This window comes from Balaenoptera musculus, chromosome 20 (genome assembly GCF_009873245.2).
Source record: "Balaenoptera musculus isolate JJ_BM4_2016_0621 chromosome 20, mBalMus1.pri.v3, whole genome shotgun sequence".
NCBI classification, from domain to species: domain Eukaryota; kingdom Metazoa; phylum Chordata; class Mammalia; order Artiodactyla; family Balaenopteridae; genus Balaenoptera; species Balaenoptera musculus.
The window spans coordinates 12381439-12402935 of record NC_045804.1 but is presented as its reverse complement, the minus strand read 5'-3'; the positions used below and the strand labels follow the sequence as shown (position 1 = coordinate 12402935).

The window sequence follows — 21497 nt, the reverse complement described above, 5'->3', positions numbered from 1 at the left end:
TTTGCGGAGGAGGGGCGCTCACCGCGGGCCAGTGAAGGCGAAGGAGCGGGCGCGCGCGGAGGGTCCATTGGCTGGAGGCGCGGGGGCGGGGCTCCAGAAGGCGCGCTCTTTGTCGATTGGCTGGAGTCGCGAGGGAGGGTCTCCGGCGGGCGCGCTCAGGGTTCATTGGCTGGGGACGCGGGGGCGGGGCTCCGGAGGGCGCGCACCTTGGTGGCGGTCATGGAGGAAATCGGCGCCGGCTTCCGGAAAGTGAGAGAGGGCCTGCTGGCGGGGCGGGCTGGGGGCGCGGGGCGAGGCCGCCGGGGCGGGGGGCGCGCGCGGGGCCGGCGGGGACGCTGCGGCCCGGTACCCTGAGTGACCCACGTGCGGATCCTGAGCCAGCCCCCGCGCTGCCGTCGGGTGGCTTATAGGGTGAGCGCATTCCCAGAATCCGGCAATGACCCTCGTACCGCACACCTTTCGTCCTCCATGGATGGAATCCCGCGGCCGGGTAGCGGAAGGTTGGGTAGGCAGCTTGGTCTGCGGCAAGAGGGAGAGGGTCTGCAGAAATAGGGCAGGGGTAAGTGCCAGCACAAATGAAGGGAGGCTCAGAGAGGAGCCTGGGCTCCCGCCCCGCGGCTCCGGGATCTGCAGGACTCACCCTAAGGAGTTTAGCGTAGAGCACAGTGCGGCCCAGCTCGCGGGTAGTCTCGGCGCCTGCGTATTCTAAAGTTTCCTTTTGGCCTGTTCCCTATCAAGCCAGCCCTGTGCTTTGCGTCTCACTTGATCCAGGCTGGCTCGGTTGCCTGGTGTGTACGTGGCTCTACAAGTGCTTTTCTTAGCAGCACACCCAGAAGTCAGGCACTGTTACATGCACTTGAAATGGATTAGCCCGTGTAATGCTCAACACCATAGGAGATGGGTACTGGTACTACCCCCACTTGCCAGTGGGAAACAGGCAGAACTAGGGTCAAACCCAGGCCATCTGCCTCCAGAGTCAGCCCCTTTGCTCTGCACCTGGCGAATGGGGCTCTGGGTGGGTGGGTGGGTAGTGAGGTCTGCTGCCTCCCACACCCCGCAGGCTGTAAGTGGTCTGAGTCTCGCATTGTTGCTCTGCCTTAAGGTTAGGTGACATTGAGCCCTTGATATCAGGCTTTTGTGGGCAGGAGGGAGAGTCTCAGCCCCTCATGAGTACTTGTCCAGCCAGTCCCCAGTGGGTGTTCTCTCTCTTTATCACCCAGAATCGTCACTCTGCCCTGGCCTACAAGGGGTAAATGGTGTCAAAGGGAAAACAACCGAGGCAGGGGGTTGTAATAGCTGTAATAGCTGCAGAGGGGAGCACTGTAATAGCTGCAGAGGGGAGCACTGGGCTGGGCCTCCTTCATGCGGTCCTGGGCAGCTCTGGAGTCCTCGCCCTCAGAGGGCTCTGGCCAGAGCTGGGGTTATGGTCATTACCCATGAGCAGGGCTGCCCCCGGGGAGGGAGAGAGGGAGGGGTCGTGGTCGTTGTGCCTCCACACAGTGGGGCAAAGGCTGACCACATCCCAGGTCCCATCCTACCCTCTGCAAGTTTAGGGAACCTCCGCTCCCAGCTGGTGCTGACTAGTTATCACGGCAACCCCATGCAGCTGCCCCCCAGCAGCAGCCTGGCTGATTTAGCTCTTCCCCAGGGTCTGGGAGCTGGCAGAGCAGTAGAGCCTTCTGTGCCTTTCCTGGTACCTTTCAGGTACACAGCAAGAAGGGCCAGCAGGTGGCGCCAAGCTCACGTGGTCACTGCTGGGAGGATGAGGCTGCTTCTTTGGTGCTGCCCCAAGTGACTGGTGGCGAGCTCTTACCCTCCTGAGCCAGGGCTCCGGCAGGGTTCGCTCCCTCCACTCTGCTCTCCAGCTTTGCTGAGCTGCACTGGGCGAGGCAGTGCCATCTCCGTGGCTAAGGCTGGAGGCCTGGTGGGTCCCCAGCTCACCTTCCCTGCACGACACCCAGTTTCTGGGCTCCTGGGCACCCACTGCTGCTGTCCTCCCGCCTCCCCTGGCGCTCTGCTGGCTCCTCATTTGCAGCCTCTTCCGGCTGGTCCCTGCCCTCAGCAACCTCCCTTGGTCCACCCACGTGCTACCACCTCCCAGATCATCGCCAGCTTCGACCGCCTCTGAGTTCCAGCCACCCACTGGCTGCTCTGCTTGGGCACCTCATGCGTGTCCCTCATGCAACATGTTCCAAGCTGAGCTCCTGACTTGCTGATCCCCAGAATCTATCTCCGCTTAGTGGTGCCATACTTTGGGGCTCAAGCCTCTCCCTTGAGGAGTCTTGGCCTGGACCCGCCCTTGTCCCATCCTCATTGGTCAGGAAGTCCTGCAGATAGTCTGGGCTCTGTCCCCTACCTTGACTGCCCATTGACCGAGGAGCCTGGCCCCTGCCCAGCTCTGCGGTTCCCACAATGCCCTTCCCCATTACAGGAAGATCCCTTTCCACGTGTCGTGTTGTAGGCTCCAGGGAGGGACCTGGAATGGAGCTGACCCGGTGCCCAGAGCAGGGTCTGGCAAAGCCGGGCAGTGTTGGTGGTGTGGACAGGCCTGTAAAGGGGCCCAGTGTGGGGAGGGCACCTCGTCCCTGGGGGCAGGAGCACAGGACTGCTCTGCGTTCCATGAGGACGGGAGCCCCAGAGCGCGGCAGGCAGGCACCTGGGCTGCTCCCACCAGTCTGCCACTTGCGTCTAATTTCTGGCTCTCTGGAGGCACTCACAGTGAGGTTTCTCCCCACTGCCTAATCCCCCACCCTGGGAGAGCCCCACAGACAGCATTTCCAGCCAGCAATTACAACCGCATCACATCCAGAACTAAATGCCTAAGGGGTCTGCAGCAGAGGGGCAGGGGCGGTGGCTCACTGACGCCCCCTCCATCCCTCAGGAGCTGGTGAGCAAGCTGCTGCACTTGCATTTTAAAGACGACAAGACCAAAGGTGTGTGAACAGGGGGCAGGGGGTGGTGGCCGGGGCCTGCTGGGCACCTGGGACCCTGCACTGCACCTCTGCAGGGGCCAGGGCCTCAGGGAGGACTGGGCCAGACGGAGGGCTGAGGTCACTGGCGCGAGTGTGAGTGAGGGCAGAAGCAGTGAGGGCAGAGTGGGGTGGCAGGGAGAGGGTGTGTGTCTGTAACCTTCTCCCTTCACCTTGCAGTCAGCGGGGATGCGCTGCAGCTCACGGCCGAGCTGCTCAAGATCTTCGTTGTGGGTGAGCAGAGGGACCCAGCGGTGTTCTCTAGTATCCCACCCAGGCCCGTCCAGACCATTCACGATCCCTTTGCATTTTATTTTTCAGTGGGGTAACCAAGACACATTTTTCCTGTTTTTCCACAAGCACCTAAGCTCTCTGTCCCTGAAAAGCTCCATGTTTCAGAGGCCCCAACCTCAGCCTTCTGAGCTGTCGGCTGACACAAGGGTGGGCCAGCAGCCAGGGCTGAGGCCCCCCAAGCCTTCTCTGCCTCACTTCCCTCCTGCATCACGGCAGAAGCGGCCATCCGTAGCATCCGGCAGGCCCAGGCAGAGGACCTGGCCCAAGTGGACGTGGAGCAGCTGGAGAAGGTGCTGCCTCAGCTGGTAGGTGGGCCTCCAGGAACAGGGCCTGGCCCAGGAGACGGGGATGGGGGGCGGGGGGGGGCTACACCCACGAGGCTCTGAGCGCTCCTCTCCCCCACAGCTTCTGGACTTCTAGCGGTTTCCACCCTCACTGTGGCCACCGGTCCAAGTCACGGCCTCTGGCTTCAGACAGGACAGGAGCTGCTGATCCCCAAGGTTCTCCTCCAGCTCCCAGGACTGGCCAGGTGCCAGCAAACCACTGCTCTCTTGCCCCTGTCGTCCCCTCTGCCTGCTGCTAATGGCCAGGATGCAGCAGATAGAGGGGTCGCTGACAGGATGAGGGTCCTGGCACCCGGGTTGGTGCCCTCCCCTCATGCCCCCCGCCCTCAGGACAGCCGAGCACCCACCGGTGTGGGAGAAGCACTTGGTCATTGGGAAGCAGGTGCAGGAGACCCGCCCGCCTGAGCAGGTAGCCCGTGTGTCCTCCACAAACAAGCAGAACGGTGTGGTTCTGCCACCGACATCAAAGCTTGTGTGTCACCTTCTAGCCATCTGATATTCCCCTCAAAAGATGCTTGCCTGAGCTATATATTTGTTCTCACAAAGCAATGTCAGTAAATCAGAGCCACCTCCCCAGGCACAGCCTCCTGTTGCCATTAATCACCCAAAGTCAAGTTGCTTCAAAGCTGGGAGAGGACAGAATAACAAACAGCATGTGTGAGTGCCCTGCTGTGGGCCAGGCTCAAGAGGCTGTGAAATCGGAGCCCTCGCACGTGTGGCTGCTCGCCTGGGACGGTGCCTCTGCCACAGGGCTGCTGTGAGTGTGGTGTGCCACCGGCCAGCAGGGGTGCTGGTGGGGCGGGGGGAGTCACGCCAGTGGGAAGGACCACCGGTCCCAGGGCCAGGGCCAGGGAGCTCAGAGCTGCTTGGGAACCGCTAGAAGCCCAGTCGGGAAGTCTGGCTGCCCTCTGGGGCCCAGCCACCCTCCCCCCCAACACAGCACCCACCTCCCATCGGTTCTGAAAGCTGCCAGGACTCATCAGCCCAGGACAGAAACACCCAGAGGGCCCTGGGCCCAGTGACCATGGGGTCAGGACTCTCACAGTGCTGGAGGACCTAGTCCGCTGGGGAGGGACGTCTGCCCCTGCTGCCACGGGCACCCAGGAACCCCGCCCCCACGCCCAAGGATGGCATGGGTGGGGGGCCAGCCCTCCCTCCCCAGTTTAGCCCCACTGGCCCCTTCTTGCACCCGTTCCCCGCCTCTGCCCCCCACTTCCCTCTCCCCCCTCCTGCAGGGAGTCTCAGGGCTTCAAAGCTCTGGGCGCATGTGGAAGTCATTAGACCTGAGGGGAGAGGCTGGCGACAAGTGCCAGAGCCCGTGCCCCACAGCCACTTTGAAGTGCGCTCAGATGGTGGGGCGGGCGGGGCACCGGGAAACCCCAGGCCAGCCCTGCCCGGTCCCACCACAGGGTGGGGGCTGCGTCCGCCCCTCTCCTGCCAAGGGCTGGGGGCCCAGCCTGAGATGCAGCCAGGCAAGCGATGCCTGGAGGTCCTTCTCCCCGAACTCGTGTCCTCCCTAGAGAAGGAGTCATTAACAACGTCAGTGAAGTAAAAACCAAGGGGCAGGCGGTTCAAGGAAGACACCTGTGCCCTCGTTAACGAGAACAAGCCCCAGCAAGCAGCCTCCCAGGCCCACATCACCGTCCAGCCAGGCTGGAGGCCTGTTGCTGGGAGCTTGGTGCAGGGGCGGCAGCGGGTCAGAGGACCAAGGGCCCCTGCCCTGGAAAGGACGACAGGAGGGTCTCAAGAGAGGTTCACGTGTTTATTCCCGCTCAGGGTGGGCAGGGGTCCTGTGGTGGCAGAGTGGCACCTCTGGGCTGGCGGCTCTCACCTCTTGCTGGCTGCAGCGCAAACACACGGGATGACCTCTGGGCCCTGGGCTCCTGCCCAGCAGCCCCTCCCCGCCCGGCCACCCCCCAAAGTACCTGGCAGCTTCAGCCACTTGGGCACCTTGCCCAGATCCCTCCTCACCGGCTGGGCCGTCCCAGGGCTGGGCTCAGGGGGGCCCACTGCCCCTTCCTCAGCAGTTGGCTCCAACTCAACGGGCGCAGGGTCAGGGGCTGGCGGCGGGGGTGGGGTTCCAGCGGCCCTGGACATGGACCTGAGAATGAAGGCCGAGGTGCCAGATGGTGGGCACTGCGGCAGCAGGCTCTCCCCACCCTCTGTGGAAACTCACCTGGCCACCAGCACGTCAGCTGCAGACGGGGAAACGGTGTGTTCCAGCAGCGTGGGCTCCAGGTAGATGCCTGCAGGAGGCCCAGCCTACCCTCAGGCCACAGAGAAGGGGGTGCCCCTGCCTACTGCTTCTCTGCTCTGGGAGGGGGCGTGGCCCAGCCTGAAGCCCCTAGGAGAAGAGTATGGGGGTATCGGGGCCACAGGTCTCCCTCCCAGACCTGAAGTCCCCTGCTCTGGGGCATCTGATGAGCTGGGATGCGGGGCCCAGGGCTGGTCAGCAGTGGGCAGAGGGGGCCCCACCCACCTGTTGGCTCCTCAGGTCCAAAGTGCACAAGGGCAGCAGGGAAGAGGTTTGCCTGCAGGAAGGGCAGAGGAGAGCTCAGGGACCAAGTGGGCACCGTGGAGGATGGCAGAGAGGAGGGCTGCACTGCACTTCCGTACTGGCCTCCTGGGTGCTGCACCCATCAGGCCCAGGGCTCCGCTGAGGAGGGCTACGGCCCTACCAGGCCCCTCCCACCGCACAGTCCGCTGCCCAGCTTTACCTATTCCTCCTCTGGCACCAACCCCAGTGCAAGCCAGGCCAGGGCATCAGACCATAGAATCCTAGGGCCAGCCCCAAGCACCAGCTAAACAGGAAGTTCTCGTGGTGTGTGTGCTCTGGCATTTTTAACTACCTCCCCTTCCTGCCCAGTTCCCAGGGTGAACAGTTGACATTCTGAAGGTGGGAACTAAGCTTGGAAGTCCCCGCCCTCAGCAGAGACTGCAGGAGGTCAAGAGGTCAGAGGAGATGCAGACGCACACAGAACTGCACCACACAGAACTACACGGGTGGGGGCACGGGGCACAGCCCACCATGCCCCCCACTCCCCTCCCTCACCTGTGCTGCCCAGAGTGCGGGAGCGGGGGGCACTCCATAGGGACTGACATATGAGCCCAGATCCACTGGGAGCAGCTGGATGGGAGACAGGAGCGCCATGGGAGGGACCCTCAGTGGGCCCCGGCACATGGGGAAGGGGGGGGTCTCGGAGCCAAGTTGCTTTGGGAGTCCCAGGCTGAGAGGTGCCTCCAGGCCTACTGCCTTGACCGAAAAGCCCACAGGTGGGTTCCCTGACTCGCTTGATAAGGAAAAGCCAGTGCCAGCCAGCGTCAAGCCTGTCCTGCAGGGTGGGTGTTGCACTGGGGTCCCCACACCCCTCCTGGAGGCCTGTCCTGGAGGCCACCTGTCCTGGAGGTGGTGGTGCAAGATTTCTGCTCAGGACTGGCTCCACCTGCACAGGTGTGGGACAAGGACACATCACGTGGCCCCCGAAACGCCCCCGGAGGCCTCCCAGGCAGGGGGCTGGACTGTGGTGCAGAGTTAGGGTTGTTGCAGAGGATACCGAAGCCCTCCAGTGTCATAACCTGCCTCTATACCCGCCTCTGCACCCGAGGAGAACCATGGCTGTAAGCCCCAAAGCTGGCCTAAGGCAGCAGGGAGGCCACCGCCCAAGGCTCTGTGTCCTTAGCCCTGGCGGAAGGGCCGCTGCTGCCAGCTGAGCGCATACTCTCTGCCCAGCTCTGAGCTCTTGGGGTCTGGGTGGGGAGTATTAATAAGAGGAAGCTTCAAAGGCCAGGCCTAGGAACGCTGAGACTGCAGTTGAAGCCGAGGGACAGAGAAGGGCCGTGAACGCTCTGAAACCCCACTGTGATGCCTGGGATCACAGCCTGGTGCGGAGAGATGGGCTGCAGCAGGGTGCACGAGGGCAGCCCCAGTGCCCTGGAGGCACCGGAAGCTGGGGGGGTGGGGGGAGAAACACAGGTAGGACAGTGCCTCAACCTTTCTAGGGTAGCCCAGTGAAGCCAGACCCTGACCCGGCCAACCCGCCAGGCACTGGGGCCACCCACCCAGCTGGGCCGTCTGGGGTCTGCAGAGCTTGAAGCCTTGAAGGACCCATTTGGGCCCCTCGAGACAGCTCCTCTTGAACCTGGCCTCCCTGCCTTTCCTCAGCACCTGCTGGAAGCCCCCTACCTGCCAGCTTGTGTCTCAGGGAATCCCATTGGAAAAGGGGTGAGTGGACAGCACAGAAGACCACCATGACCGCCACGAGGGAGGGTGTACCCCTCTGCTCAGGCTGACGAGGTCTACGTGGATTGTGGTGGTCTTCAGGGCCCACTAAGGGCATCACTAAGGGGGATGGAGGGGCTCTGGGTGAGGCAGTGGTGGGGGGTTGGCTGAGACGGGAGCCAAGTGAGGTCCCTGAGGCTTGGGGCAGCACCAGCACTAAGGGGGCTCAGTCCCAGGAAGCAGGTATGACGTGGGGTGTCGGGGACCTTTGTGTCCACGGACTGGGTCCTCTGCCTCCTCCCATCCTTGGCCTCACCCTTGGCCTCTCCCAACAAATAGTCACTCTCCTGATCCAGTGGCCAAAAAGGGCACTGGGCTGCCATCCCCCACACCCACCCTGAGCTGTCACTTTCTGGGGCGCAGGACCGGCCCCTGGGCAGCCTCCAGGGCAGCCGGCAGCCAGAACGCGGCCCTGCCAGGGACATGAAAGCCAGCAGCTTCCGCACCCGCGCCTGCTCACCCGCAGGAGGGAGGAAGGCTTCCTTCCCTGAGCCCTGCCAGCTCTCTGATCGCGGGCGGGCAGGGACGCCACTCCGAGCAGAGGCCCCGCGGCTCCAGGGCGAGCTGACGGATGAAAGGAGACGGCTGCTGGTAGCGGGGGCAGAGTGTCACCAGGAATCAGGCCACGTGGGCGGGACAGGCAGCACCCCAGGGTTCCTAATTGGAGGGGGGTGCCTGGACGCTGGCCCCTCTCCATCCCAAAGCATCTTCCAAATTCAATGTTTATCAACAGGCTGGCCAGCGAGGGAGAGTGGGGAGGGAGGGAGGGCGGGTGGGGATAGAGGAAGGAGGCCCAGTGCCTCTGGGGCTCCCGGGGGGGCTGCAGCAGGGGGCTGAGAAGGGGGAGGTGGGGCGGGGGACGCACCCTGCTCCCACCAACCTTGACTCCTTTCCTTGGTGGGCTTCCAGCCTCTCTGCTGGTCTGGCCCCATCCCCCCATGACGGTGGCAGCCCTGAGCAGCAAGCAGACCCCCTTGCCCCAACTCAGACCTCTGCAGGGCCTGCTGGCCACTTAACAAAGGCCAGCCTCTGTTACTAATTAAAATATCTGAAGACACTTTAAGAGGAAACCATTAGGCTAGAGGGCTGGGGAGGCCTCAGGCTGCTCTCCTGGGGTGAAGGGACAGGACATTCCTTCTTGCTCTGGACTGAGGCCCAGCAGGGCACCGGATCAACGCTCCTCACCCTGGGAGCTCTAGGGGCCTCCAGCTAGCAGGGAGGGCCCACCATGGCATTCCCAGAGGAGGCCACAGGGTCCAGGGGAAAGGCAGGGGCAAGGCAGCAGGCCTGGCAGCAGCCCCTCCAGTCTGGGCAGCCAGCCACCTGCAGCCGAGGCCTCTGACCCTTGGCCCTTAAGGGGTTCCCCTAAGCAGCCCCACCTGCCAGTCCCTTCTCACCCAGACCCAGGGGCAGTCCTGGCTCAGGACGGTGGCAGCCAGCCCGGCAGGCCCATCCCCACTGGGGCAGGAGGCAGAGGAGGCTGCAAAGCCCCAAAACTGACTTCAGAGGCACTCTGCTCCCTCCGAGTCCACCCCTCTAAAAGGCCTTATCATACTCCCGACTATGGCCTCACGCTCCCTCCTGGGCAGGTGCCCCTCCCGGGCCAGCCCTAGCAGCACGCACCAGCCAAGCAGGCAGGCAGGCAGGCAGTACCTGAAAGAGGGTCAGCGTGTGGTCGTCCAGGATGGTTTTTGGAGGAGCGATGACTGCGGAAAGATGGTTGTCTGCACCAGGAAACGCCTCACCCCCCCCCATCACCCCCCCATCCCTTGCCCATGCACCCCCCACCCCAGGACAGGCCTGAGAGTGACCAGGAGGCCTGGGCCATAGGCCTCCGCTGAGGGATTTCTCAAGTACCCCTCAGCTTACATCCCCCTGTCCATCACTCTACTGCTGCAAAAACCCAGCAAGAAGCTGGGGAGAGGGCCTCGGGCAGACTCACCTGCAAGGGGACACCTGCCCTGCACAGTTCGCTGTGCAGCCCTGCGGCCTGACCCTTCACTACCCAGACGCCCTCCAAAGGAGGCCAGCAGCTCGCCCCTGTGCCCCCAGCCCCTACAGCTCCTGGCCAGGTGGGAAGCAAAGGGCACAGGGATGCTGAGCAGGGTCAACCTCGCTCCCCAACTTGCCCAGCCCCGGACTCATGCTCGGACACCAGCACAGGACCCGCCTGCCCCATGATGCTGTTTCTGTGGGAAAAGCTGCTTCAAGCCCCAACTGGGAGGTGCCAGGGCTGCTGAGCAGGAGGTCCCAGAAAAGCACTTACACAGGTAGAACGGCAGCTTGGGGTTGCCCAGGTGGCTCCTCACGAAGTCCCGCAAATCCCCCACTGCAGGAGGAAGGGTGGGGTGAGCAGGGATCCCACACTCAGACCCACTCCAGGGCCGGGCCCCCTCTGCAATGGGACGAGCCAGGTCCAACCTGTGTGCAGACCCGCTCCCCAAGGTCACCAAGAACCCCACTCAGAACTGGTGGCATTGCTGCCTTCCTTCCAGGTGAGCTGCAGCCCCAGGCCAAAGACCCCACTACTGGGTGTGGGGGAGCCCTGGGTCTACCTTTCTCTGGGTGCCCCTCTGTCCCACCCATGCCCAGAACAGATGGGTGCATGGGGCCAGCCAGTCCCACGGGTACTGCCCAGCTGGTCTGCGAGCCTCCAATGTGAGCTGGCCCCCAGCCCTGCACCCGCTGCCTGCCCCACGGCCCAGAGGGAGGGAGCCTGGAGGAGCTCATAGGGCCCCCCGCCCTCCCAGACGGGGCTGCTCACCGGTCTCGCTGGGGCGGAAGAAGCCCTGCAGGATGTAGCGGTCAGGAAACAGGACCCTCAAGACCACCTAGGCCAGGACAAGCCAGCTTGTCAACAGGACAGCTAGAGTCCAATCCAGGCGTCCGCACCCCTGGGCCCACGATGGCTAGGTCCCCTGGCCACGCCGGGCCAGCACCCCCTCACCTTGGCTGCCCCCTGACGCTCCTGGCCCCATGGGCTGGACACAAGGACCAGTCAAGTACCCACGTGCACTTGTGAAAACACACTATGTTTTTCATCTTAGAACGGGGCTGCCTGGCTCATTAACGAACCGCGGCCGTGTAGGCCTGGGCTGAAGTACACGAGACCACGGCCAGTGGCTTGTGGGAGGCCCCAGTGCAGAGCCATGTGCAGACCACCTCCCGCCCCAGGGTACCTTAGGGTAGCGCTGCAGCTTCTCCTTCATCTGAGCATCTCTGAAGGCCTTGGTCACCAAGGGGGCTTCTTCCAGGCGCTTCCTGGGGCAGGGGGTGTGGGGTGGGGGGTGGCAGTGGTGAAGGTCCCAGGTCTCCCCAACCAGAGCAGAGGCCCCACACCAGCTGGACTCTGGGTTTCTCCCTCGTCCCCTTGGACTTCGTGAGCTGCTCCCCAACAGAGGGCCAGACAGGACTAGGAGCCCCCTGCCTGGGCCCCCTCACCCTCCGAGGTGCTGCCGAGGGCACGGGTGTCTCTGAAGGGGCCAGGTGCACACCCACCGTTCACTCTTGAGCTGGGCCAAGCGTCTTCTGACGTCATCCACGGTCACTTCGAAGAACTCGTCAGGCAGCTCCGCGGGCCAGGCCTGGAGCAGCACCTCCAGGTCAGGGTGGCACACCACGGGGTCTCGGTCCACTGGCTGGGCAGGCAGAGGGCTCGGCTGATGCGGGTCCCAGGAAGGGCCCAGGCTCCCGACCCCAGGGGGCTGGGGTGGCCGTGCAGACCCCGGCTGAGCCATGTGCTGCCGGCCCCACCTGTCAGCCCATGGCCAGGGCCGGGGCTCCAGGATGGGGCATGGGACAGCTGAGCCTGTCCAGGACTGGAGGCCCCTCCCTCCATGCCTGCCTGCTTAGCAACACTGACGCTGAGACCCTCACTCACCAACAGGGCACATGGCCCTGGGGTCTTGGCTCAGCCGGGTCAGCTGGCACCCTGACTGCTGGGTGGGTGGGGGGGCGGTACTTGGGCAGTAGGTGAGCAGCAGCATCTCTGTTCACTTCCTGTCTCCGTGGGGGCTCCCCACGAGCCCCAGGGAGCTACGTGTTATCAGGGTCTCCCAAGTGGGGAACAAACTTGGGGAGCAGTGCCCTGGTCAGGGCCATGTCAGCGGTTCCACGGGAGGGGCAGGAGAAGCGACAGCCCCCAAATTAGCGATTTGGCAAAAACCTGCCAGCTGCTGGCTCCATGGCCAGGCTGACCCCTCCTCCCCTCTCTGGGGGAGCAGCCGGCCCCACCCTCTGCCCACCATGGGGACACAGGAAGGGACAGCATCTCTCCTAATTGGCAGCAATGGAGACGGAAATTACAAGGCAGGGCCTGCTCTGCTCGCAGTGCCTCCGGGTGAGTAATTGTAGCGAGTGTAGCCCAAGTGACTATGTGGGGAGACACCTTCGCGGCGCTGAGGCCACCCATGGAGCCGGGCCTGACAGAGGTGTCCAGCTGGGCCGGCAGGGCCCACGCCAGGTCCTGCCCTCCCTCGCACAGAACATCCACAAGCCGTCTGGGGTGAGGTCACTTCTCTGCCTTCTGCTCCCGCCTGCCCCCTCCTCCCCGCCCCAGCCTGGCACCGAAATCCCACCTCCTGCCTTCAACACTCAGAGCCGGGCTCAGCAGGCTTCTCCGATCAACCCTTCCTGCGCTCCGGCCTGACCACAGCCCCACCCACTCTAGAGGTCAGACTCACCAACCTGGGGCTGGTCGAGGGCTGAAGCTGCCCAGTGCACCTGCCAGGTGTCCCAGGGCTGCTCCCCCAGCCACACCCGAGGCCTTGACTGCCCAGGCCAGCAGGTCTCTGCCACTCCTGAGTGCACAGCTGCGTCACTCCTTGTAATGAAGGGAGGTGGGTTCTCGCCAGGAAGCCCCACTGATCTCAAGGCACTGTGGCAGGGTGGACAGGAGGGGCTGGCTGAGGCCCGGGCAGTGGGGTCCGTAGGTGGCTGACCGAGGCCCCTGGGGGCTGCCCCCTCAAAGCCACAACCCTCCTGCAGCCCACAGGCAGTCCACGCCAGAGCTTTTTATAACAAGATGCCAGGCGCCAGGCTGCCCCCCATAGCCACGGCGCCTGCATTCCAGAAGGGCCGAGCACTCGCCTGGGCTCCTGGGGGAGGGCGAGGGCAGATGTGGATGTGCCTGAGCTGGGCACTGCTGTGTCCATGAGTGCCAGGCCCCCTGGCGCTCGAGCACAAAGCCCACAAGCCAACGAGCAAGCTCTGGGACCTCCCTGTCCCGGTCCCGCCCTCCGAGGACCCAGATCTGGGCACACGAGTCACCCGAGAATCCAGCAATTGGGTGACTTGTGATCCATGACCTGGAGCTGAGCCCGACTATCAGACAGGCCCCCTGATCCCCGGGGGGCACGGCTGGGGAAGCCCGACCCTGAGTGCACGGGGCCACTCCGGCCTCCTTGTCCTCCTGGGTACTTCCAGTGCACAGCCCAGGGGTAACCTGGAGGACTGCAGACTGCTAGCACTTCCCACAACCCTCCCACAACTTCCAGAACAGGGACGCAGGTGACACCAGCTGCTGGCTTCATGCTGCTCAGGGGCCACTGACTTTCAGTCAGAAAGTGAGCAAAAATCTCTCTCCGCGTTGGATCTACCCTCGATTCACACCCCTCCTCCTATGCCTCAGCTCTGCTCCAGAAGCCCGTTTGTCCAAGAGCAGCCAGGAGCCGGGGTCCCACACGGGAACCAGAGCACTGGGAGAGAGCCACCTCGAGATCACACTCTCTCATTCTCCTGCACCGCCCTGCGTCTTGGGGGCCTCCCTGCTCCTGGGCAGAGGAGCCAGGGTTCCGAGCAGCCTCTGCTGCCCATCAGAGCCCAGGGGCCAGACCACCCAAGTCCCAGAGCTGCCGCCACGACCGGACCCCAGGCGGTCCCTGTCCCATGAGAACAGTGGATGTCCATGGCTGGGCTGGTAGGACGGACCACCCTGTCCTACCAAATGACCGAGGGAGAAGCCAGGGGGCTTCAAACACCTCCACGTAGCCTGCCCAGCAGGTATTTCCACCGCAAAGAGGAGACCGACCAGGAAAGGAGGAGTGGGTCTGACCGCTCCGCGTGGGAGGAAGCAGGGCAGACACGGCGCCAGCGGAGGCCAAGCCCTGGCCCTGCTCACTTCCAATGCTCTGCCGGCAATCTGGCCCTCATTTGCTGTTCCTTTACCCGCCGCCGCTCCTTGGTCATGGGCAGTTATTATGCACAGCTCCCATCCTAGGTGGATTTATGAAGATGTTTTTGGATGGAGAATAGAGATCTAGGATGAGACACCATTAAGAAAAAAAAAAAAAAAACGCATACAGTGGCCACTGTCAGAGGGCCTCAGCGCCCTCACCATGGGGACTGGGTTCCTGTGTGCTGGACGAGGGACACAGCCCCAGGGTCCAGGATGGGCCTCCAAGATGAACCTCCCAGTTGGTGCCCGAGGATGCTGGTGGGGTGGCAGGCCTAGAACCTTCTCAGCGCACCTGACAGCTGGCCCTCACAGCCCAAATCTCCAGGTCTGCTCCTCCAGATCCTACCAGGGAGCCACTTGGAGGACGCGCCTCCACTAAGAACCCAATGTCGCCAGGCTTGGGTCATCCTGCCAAAGTCGCAGGTTTTCCATCATCAGCTCAAGGTCCAGCTCCTGAACGCTGTCAGTCTCCAGAGCACAGCCCCGGCCCCGTCTCCCCCCGCCCCCACCCCTTAACCCCAGGAAAGCCAGAGGAGCCAGTCCCTCCCCCGGTGGCCCCGACGCTGTAGGCATCTCACTGTCGGCTAGAAGATGGGCAGAACGATGAGGAGGCAGCCAGAGCCTAGGGTCTGAGCCCATGGGGTGGGGGCGTCTACATGACAGCGCATGACAGATGAGGAAACAGGCACGGGCATGATCCTGAGGGGAGGAACGGCAGGTGTCTGCAGGCTCCAAGGGCGTGGCCACAAGAGACCCGATCCTTCTGGTGGAACGCCCAGCAGGGGTCTCTCATTTCCTGCAAGCACACGACCCTAGCAAAGACTCCCCTGTCCCAGCCTCCACCGAGGGTATTAAGACAAGAGAACACCCAGAAGACCAGAAAGGAGGGAGGTGGACGGAGAGAGCAGACCAGTCAGGCTGTCTGCGAACTGGCGGATACTGGCGAGGGGCCCAGAGGGCACTTGGGAGGGAAAGGAGCCTCCTGGGGGGGGAACAGGAGCACCCTCTGCGGGTGATGTTCAGAGGAGGCCCTGGGTGACGGCCTGAGGCTGCAAAGACACTGGACTGACACCTGGGCCACTCAGCCATGGGGACTTGGGGACCAGCCACCAGCTGTGGACGGCCACCAGTGCCTTCAGAAAGAGCCTCTGTCACACCGGGATGGACCCTTCGAGGGAGACCCGAGGGGAGGAAGGTGTGAGGGCACTGCCTACCCTCAGCCCCATGCCACAGGCAGTCAGAGGCCAGGCCTGGAGGGGACCAGGGGACGCGGCTCTGGGCTGAGACGTGGGCCCACGGCTTCCCCCAACAGCCAGTGGACATGCTCCAGTGGCCACCACACGAGTGGCTGAGAACCCACTTGGGCACACAGGGGTCTCCCCATGTCAAAAGCAGCCTCACTGCCTGCTGAGGTTTCATTTTCTTGACAGTAATTTTCCAGGACATGATGACACAGGGAGAAAAAATGTAAAAACTATTTGGAGGTGACCTCAACCCCAGATTTTCCAGCTTCCCTGTGAGGGCTCTTGTTTTCCTCCCACCCTCCCGCCTCCCTCTTACCCAGACTGTCCTCTGACAATGGTTTTTGGTAACAGGGAATGTGAAGCGTTTCCCCTTGAGGCTTGGAGCTGAAATGAAACACTACGCGGGAGGAACGCGGGCCAAGCCTCCGTCACTCTCAGAGCCGGCCGCCCTCTGGAGGGAGCAACGTGCCAGCACGAGGCCGGGCCTGACCGGCAAGGCTGCACTGAACTCCAGCCCCTCATCCGCTGGGCCTGCCAGCGGCACAGGCGGGAGGCCGCGCCTGCCCCAGCCCTGGGCCAACGTCCACACCTGGGCCTGCCCGCCTTCCAAGCAGGAAAAACGAGAGCATCTTTAAGAAGAGAAATGCTGGGCTGCGACAGTGACGCAGGCACACTTTGAAACCCGGTGGCTCCAGTGCCCTGGCGTGGCCCCACCTGTCTGTGCACGCAGTGCATGAACCCCCAAAGGACTGAAATAAGCAAATGTAAGGTGTGGGGTGGCTCTCCTCATGCACGGGGGAAGACGCCTGCTCCAGGCCAGCAAACCCAGGGGCGGATGCACACAGCAGACCAAAGGGCCAGGAGAAACCCCGCAGAGGGAGCCCCTTGAGCCCGATCAGGATGGGGGCCTGCAAATGAGGCTGCCTGGCCCTGCGGGCAGCTCTGGAGTTCCAGGGGGTACTCTGGCAGCCGGGGCGCCTTGCCCACCGGTTCTCCATGGTTTCGCAGGCTGGGCATCTTGTCTCTCCCCCAAGTCCAGTCATGGTTGAGACGAAGCATGACAGGGACAGCTGGAGGGCACCTGCCTGTCACCAGGCTTTAAAAACCGCCTCAAGACTCAGCTGGGGCCTTCAAAGTTGCTGACCCATCTGCCAGCAAACCTCAAAGGGCATCCCAAGTAAGGCCAAGACCAGAGCCCCGGGACTGTCCACAAACACCGGCAGGGCAGGGACAGGCTCACACCACGCCCTGGGCCCACACACGGGGGGACAGCGGGCTGTGCTCTTGGGGGCATGTCATGGACAGGCACCCCAGGCCAAGAGGAGGAGGGTGGCAGGGCAGCAAGGGGCAGTGCTCTCGGTCCACCCCAGGCCCCAGGTCCTGGCCAGGCTCCCCCCAGCCCTGAGTGTTCTAAACCTTCCCGTAAACTGGGGACAGCCAGAGGCGAAGCTGACGCCTGCTCTGAGACATGGGTGCAAGGTGCGGAGTAAGCCCCCGGGGCCACGTCTTCAGGAGATGAGACCATCCCCTGGAGGGTGAGGGGCAGGCAGGGGAGACTGCAGTCAGCCCGCCCTTCCCAGGGGGTTGGGGCCTTTGATCACGAACCCCTGTGCCAGCTGCGTGGGGGGACGCCGGCTGGGAGCACGGCCCAGCAGCACAAAGAGCTGCAGGGCAGCCTCCTGGGCCAGCGGAAGGACTTCAAAGGACAGGCCAGGGGCCGCCGGGCAGCCCCAGCCTCTCTCCACACTCGGTTCTGACGGCCAGTAAAACTACCTTCTAATAATTAATGTTCTGACATCAAAGGCAGGAGCCGCCCGGGTCTGTAAACCATCCTGGGCCTCAGCCGAGGACCTGCCTGTATTTCATCCTGTCTCTTCTGACTCTTCATTCAAATCCAAAACCACACACAGGCAAAACATTAATGGGAAACTTGGAAACTCTTTTTGATTACTAAAGTGTACCTTTGAAGTTCCCCCAAAAGTTCTGATTTGTTCCCTTCTCCCCTCCCCCAGGACTCGAGGGGACACAAAGCAGACAGCATGTGGCCAGCCGGGCCTCCGGGTGCACGGCTGTCAGTGTGACAGGAGGCGCGAGGCAGGCGGGCGGGGGACGCTCCACAATCAACCAGCTGCTGGGGCTCCCAGATCAAAGACACGCACTGCTGGCGGCCAGGCGGACCCTCCCCGGGACTCCTCCTTCCTGGGGCCCCTGGGGTCAGCGCTCGGGGATGCACTGGGATCCTGCGCCTGACAGCAACCACCTATCAGGCTGGCACCAGACCAGGCCACTCCCCACACAGCCCTGGGGAGTCAGCAGGTTCCCAAGAGATGCAGAGAGCCACAGCCTTTAGGGTGGGAGAAGGAGACAGCCAGCCCCGGTACTAGTTTTCTGGTCCCCAAACCTAGGGGTCCCCAGAAAGAGCAGGCCAGAAGGGAGTCAGGCCCCCGGCCCTGGCTCACCCCGACCACAAGGCTCTGCTTTCGAAAGCTGATTCTGGGCCCAGGTGACGAGCCTGTGAGACTGGGGGCTTCGTACTAGTGTCTAATGCAGCCCAGACATCAGCGTAGAAGCCAGTGGGGTCCCTGAAGAGCCAGGGCACCACCACCACCTCCCCAGGATGGACATTCACGGGGCTTGGGACTGGCTCAGTTCCCCTCCCCTCCCCTCCCCCATCCATTCAGCAAGGACACACAAAGCGTGGTTCAGGAAGCAGGAGGAAGCCCCCGCCGCCTGCCCCTCCACAGGAACTTGGGCTCTGTCCCACCGCTGAGCCTCCCCACGGCCCGCCCCATGCAGGCACAGGTGCCCCTGCCCCTCCACCCTCCCCTTCAGGTGTGTGACCTGAAAGCAAGAGTGAGGAGGGTGCTCTAGAAGAGACAAGATGCAGGCTCCAGCACTAAAATATTAGTTAACTGCAACTCAGAGTGTAGCTAAACACATCACTGAGACCGGACTGACCCCTGGAATGCAAGGATAGCTTCATGGGGGAAATCTATCCAAAACCCCAGCATGCAAACGAACTAAACGAGAGCGAAGGCATGGAATCACCTCAATGCGGCAAAAGCAGTTCATAAAGCACCACTCTTACTTTTGATAAAGAAAAATTCTCAGAGAATTAGGAATAGAAACTCTTGATTTGATAAAGACTTTTCACAGCCCGCAGCATCTTTCACAGATAAACTAAGATTACTCCGTGTGAGATCAAGGTCAAGACAAGGATGCCCGCTAAATTTGCTGCTATTCAACAGGTACCAGAGACCCAATCACTGCAATACGACAAGAAAAAAAAATGAGAGCAGTAAGGACATCAAGGAAAAAGATAAACTGACATTATTTGCAGACTCCAACTGAAAATGAGAAACTGCTGGAACCAGTAAAGCAAGTGAGCAAGGCCGCTGGGTATAAAAACCAGCAGCATCCACTGCCCGGGTGGAGCCTCACCATCCTCACTCCACAAGCTCCTGCTCCAGGCAGGGAATCCTGCAATGGCTCTCCATCGTCTGGAAAGGTGATTTGTAAGAACGAATTCATTTCAGCAGTGTCATCCTTCTCACCACATAAAACCTCAAGCGGACCCTGAGTGTTGGCACATGGAGCCGCTCTGGCTGGAAGGAAGGGCAGAAGAGAGCAGAGAACTTGGAGCCCTCACTGAGAAGGCGCAGCGGCGTCTCGAATAACGCCCACATGCACCTGTGCAGCCTCAAGGGCTCCACAGGTGACAATGTGCAGCCCAGGCTGGAAACCCAGGCTGGCCCCACCGTCAGGTCTCTTTATTAGGAAAGACCCTCTCCAGCCACAAGCCAGAGACCTAAGCTGGACGCCTGAGCCTCCCCAAGGGCCAACCCCAGGAGGCAGGGGGCCTGGCACAGCCCAGGAGCCCAAGATGTTGGGAAATCTACAACACGCCTTTCCTGAAAACAGTCTGTGAGCGCTGCTGAGGGAGCAGTCACACAGAGGGACACAAAGAAGCCTATGGAAGCTCTGCCGTACGACTCATGAAAGCCCTTCTGGAGAAAGTCCCAGAGGCGCTCCAAGGAGAAAGTCTTGCCCTGGCGCCGAGCTTGAGCACCAACCCGACAGGGGCCACGCCTGTCCTCCCTCTTAGGAGCTCCAACACGGCTGCAACTGCCCAGGGCGAGGCTGGCCTGACCCACAGAAGACCAGAGATGGCCTCCATCAGACAGCGGGGAGGCAGACGCTGGCCACATGCCTGACTTCTGCACAGGTGCCGCCCAGCTGGGGGTCCCCTTGTTCAGCCTGATCCAAGATGCAAGGTCCCTTCCACTCCTCATGTCTGTGTGTGGTCAGAGCAGGGGACGGGGGCGGGCATCACTGTGGGGGAGGATGTGAGACCAGGGCACAGCTCAAAGGTGCCCAAAGACAGATTCAACATCGAGAAGACAAAAAGCCCAACACTGCCCTGATGGTAGGTGTCTATATAGTAAGTCGTACCTCGACAGAGCTGATCAGATAAGAAGACAGCGTCACAGAGGCAACCCAAGACCTGGGCCGTTTCATCACAGCTCCGTGAGGGCTGCGTGCCCTCCTCCCAGCCGTGGCTCAGATGGCCGCCAGGAACTTCCAAGAAGTCCCCACCAGAGATGCCCGAGGCCCCACCCACAAGGTTGTGAAGAGTGAGCAAACTCACCCTCTTCTACCTGCTTGGTGCGTGCCCCACACGCCCACTGGCCAGCGGTGGGATGTAGCGGGTGAGCTGCGGCAGCCTGGCTCAGGAGTCAATGTGGCGTGGGACAATCAAGGCCAAACCATCTGCACGTCAAAAGCCAGTCAAACCCACCAGCCCAGGAGAAGATGCGGGCGCCGGGTCCAAGGCTCTGGGAAGGATGGCTCTCTTGGCTGTGACATGGCCAGCCAGGACACACAGGTTTGTCAAAACCCATCAACTGTACACCTAAAATGGTGCCTCAAGAAAGCTGACTTCAGGCAAAGCAAAACCAAAAAATCGCTTCCCTGGGAAGATGAAACCGCACCCAGCGACCCTGCTGCACCCTGGGCTGACCAGCCACGATGTCAGGTGCAGTCAAGAGAAAGGACCCCAGCGCCCAGCTCGCCCCTTACCAGCTCCGGCTCCGGCTGGGGCTCCTGGCCAGGCCTCGACTTCTTTGGCTGGGAGGGGCCTGCAGGGCTGGAGAAGGACTTTGGCAGTTTGGCTGAAGATGACATCAGAGGCCTCACGGACCCGGAGGGGCCCCCCAGTCGCTGTCCCCCACCCGAGAAAGGAACAAAGGGGGCTGGCGTGGGCTCCTTCGAGATCTGCTTCGCCTGAGCATCCACCGGCTTCGGGCCCAGGCCATCCACGCCACCGGCCCCCGGGCGCGCTGCCTCATCCTGATGGCTCACATCGCCCTGGCTGAGCCCCGCTGAATTCAGTGGAAACAGAGGGCTGCTGGCTGCCGGGTCGGCCAACAAGGAAGGGGTCGGGCTTCCTGGGCTTTTGCTCCAGGAGACCCCAGGCTCCTGCTTGCCAGTGGAATCGTGTGGCTTCATGGAAAACCTGAGTGGGTAGGCCCGGAAAGCAAATGAAATTCCATACACGGAGCCCCGGGTCTCACAGTGCCAGCATCGTATCTTCTGGTGACTACCAAACCAAATCCAATCCCCTGAAAGCACCCCACAGCCCTTCCCGACCCACCTCACCTCACGGGGGAAGGAGCGTGCATGGGGCTGCCACGCCAGCCCGGCTGAGGGCAGATCCCCCACCTGACGCTGCGCCCCATGGTGCCCAGCCCCCCCAGACTGCAGATGGGAGAAGCGACCGGCAAGGGTCTGGGCTTCCCCGCGTTTCCTGTTTCCTTTCCCTTGAGACCACAGTTTTCTTCACTAAACCAGACTCAGAGACCCCCCACCTGATGATGGCACTGCCCCCGGTGAGGCCCAGTGACTGCAGCGTCGTGCTCTGCAAGGCGGCTCTGCCGGTCACCTGTAAGGAGGGAACAGGACATCCTGCTGACCCCTCGCTGCCTCCCCCAGCCTGGGCACTGTGTCACCAGCACCGTGGGGTCCCCCAGCCAGCCACAGCTCCCAAAAGGCCTGGGTCCAGCCCCCTGCACCCCAATCTACACCTGAGCATTTGTTCGCTGGTCCATGTCTGTCTCCCCAACCCCACCCCATCCGAGGTCTGGGTGGGCAGGGCTCAGGCCTGGGTTAGGCACATCTGGCCAGCTGACCAGC

The 21497-nt window shown here is 62.4% G+C and overlaps 2 protein-coding genes across 10 annotated transcripts in view; one reads left to right on the top strand and one right to left on the bottom strand.

Moving 5' to 3' along the window:
• Positions 1-152: 152 nt before the first annotated feature.
• On the top strand, positions 153-4184 carry CENPX (centromere protein X). Its single transcript, XM_036837025.1, has 5 exons — positions 153-249; positions 2882-2933; positions 3150-3203; positions 3480-3568; positions 3669-4184. The coding sequence occupies exons 1-5, from the start codon at positions 220-222 to the stop codon at positions 3681-3683; spliced, it is 240 nt and encodes a 79-aa protein (XP_036692920.1). The 5' UTR covers positions 153-219; the 3' UTR covers positions 3684-4184.
• A 1164-nt stretch (positions 4185-5348) lies between these two features.
• ASPSCR1 (ASPSCR1 tether for SLC2A4, UBX domain containing) overlaps positions 5349-21497 on the bottom strand; it is a 30240-nt gene continuing 14091 nt past the window's right edge. For 4 of the 9 annotated variants that reach the window (XM_036837264.1, XM_036837258.1, XM_036837265.1 and 1 more), the window contains 12 exons: positions 21173-21246; positions 20385-20820; positions 11385-11524; positions 11066-11147; positions 10651-10717; positions 10153-10215; positions 9540-9592; positions 8347-8471; positions 6087-6138; positions 5784-5853; positions 5579-5708; positions 5351-5448 (listed from right to left, as the gene is read on the bottom strand). In XM_036837264.1, coding sequence (XP_036693159.1) covers positions 5370-5448; positions 5579-5708; positions 5784-5853; positions 6087-6138; positions 8347-8471; positions 9540-9592; positions 10153-10215; positions 10651-10717; positions 11066-11147; positions 11385-11524; positions 20385-20820; positions 21173-21246 — 1371 coding nt within the window. In that variant the 3' untranslated portion in view covers positions 5351-5369. Of the gene's footprint in view, positions 5449-5532; positions 5709-5783; positions 5854-6086; positions 6139-8346; positions 8472-9539; positions 9593-10152; positions 10216-10650; positions 10718-11065; positions 11148-11384; positions 11525-20384; positions 20821-21172; positions 21247-21497 lie in introns of all 9 variants that reach the window. The other 5 variants (XM_036837259.1, XM_036837260.1, XM_036837262.1 and 2 more) reach the window with 5 other exon arrangements.

What these genes read in the sequence shown, in the direction of transcription:
- CENPX (XM_036837025.1), top strand. Translation starts at nt 220, where the DNA reads ATGGAGGAAATCGGCGCCGGCTTCCGGAAA. An exon ending in TCGGCGCCGGCTTCCGGAAA is followed by an intron (nt 250 to 2,881) that starts GTGAGAGAGGGC and finishes TCCATCCCTCAG; the next exon opens with GAGCTGGTGAGCAAGCTGCT. An exon ending in TAAAGACGACAAGACCAAAG is followed by an intron (nt 2,934 to 3,149) that starts GTGTGTGAACAG and finishes TTCACCTTGCAG; the next exon opens with TCAGCGGGGATGCGCTGCAG.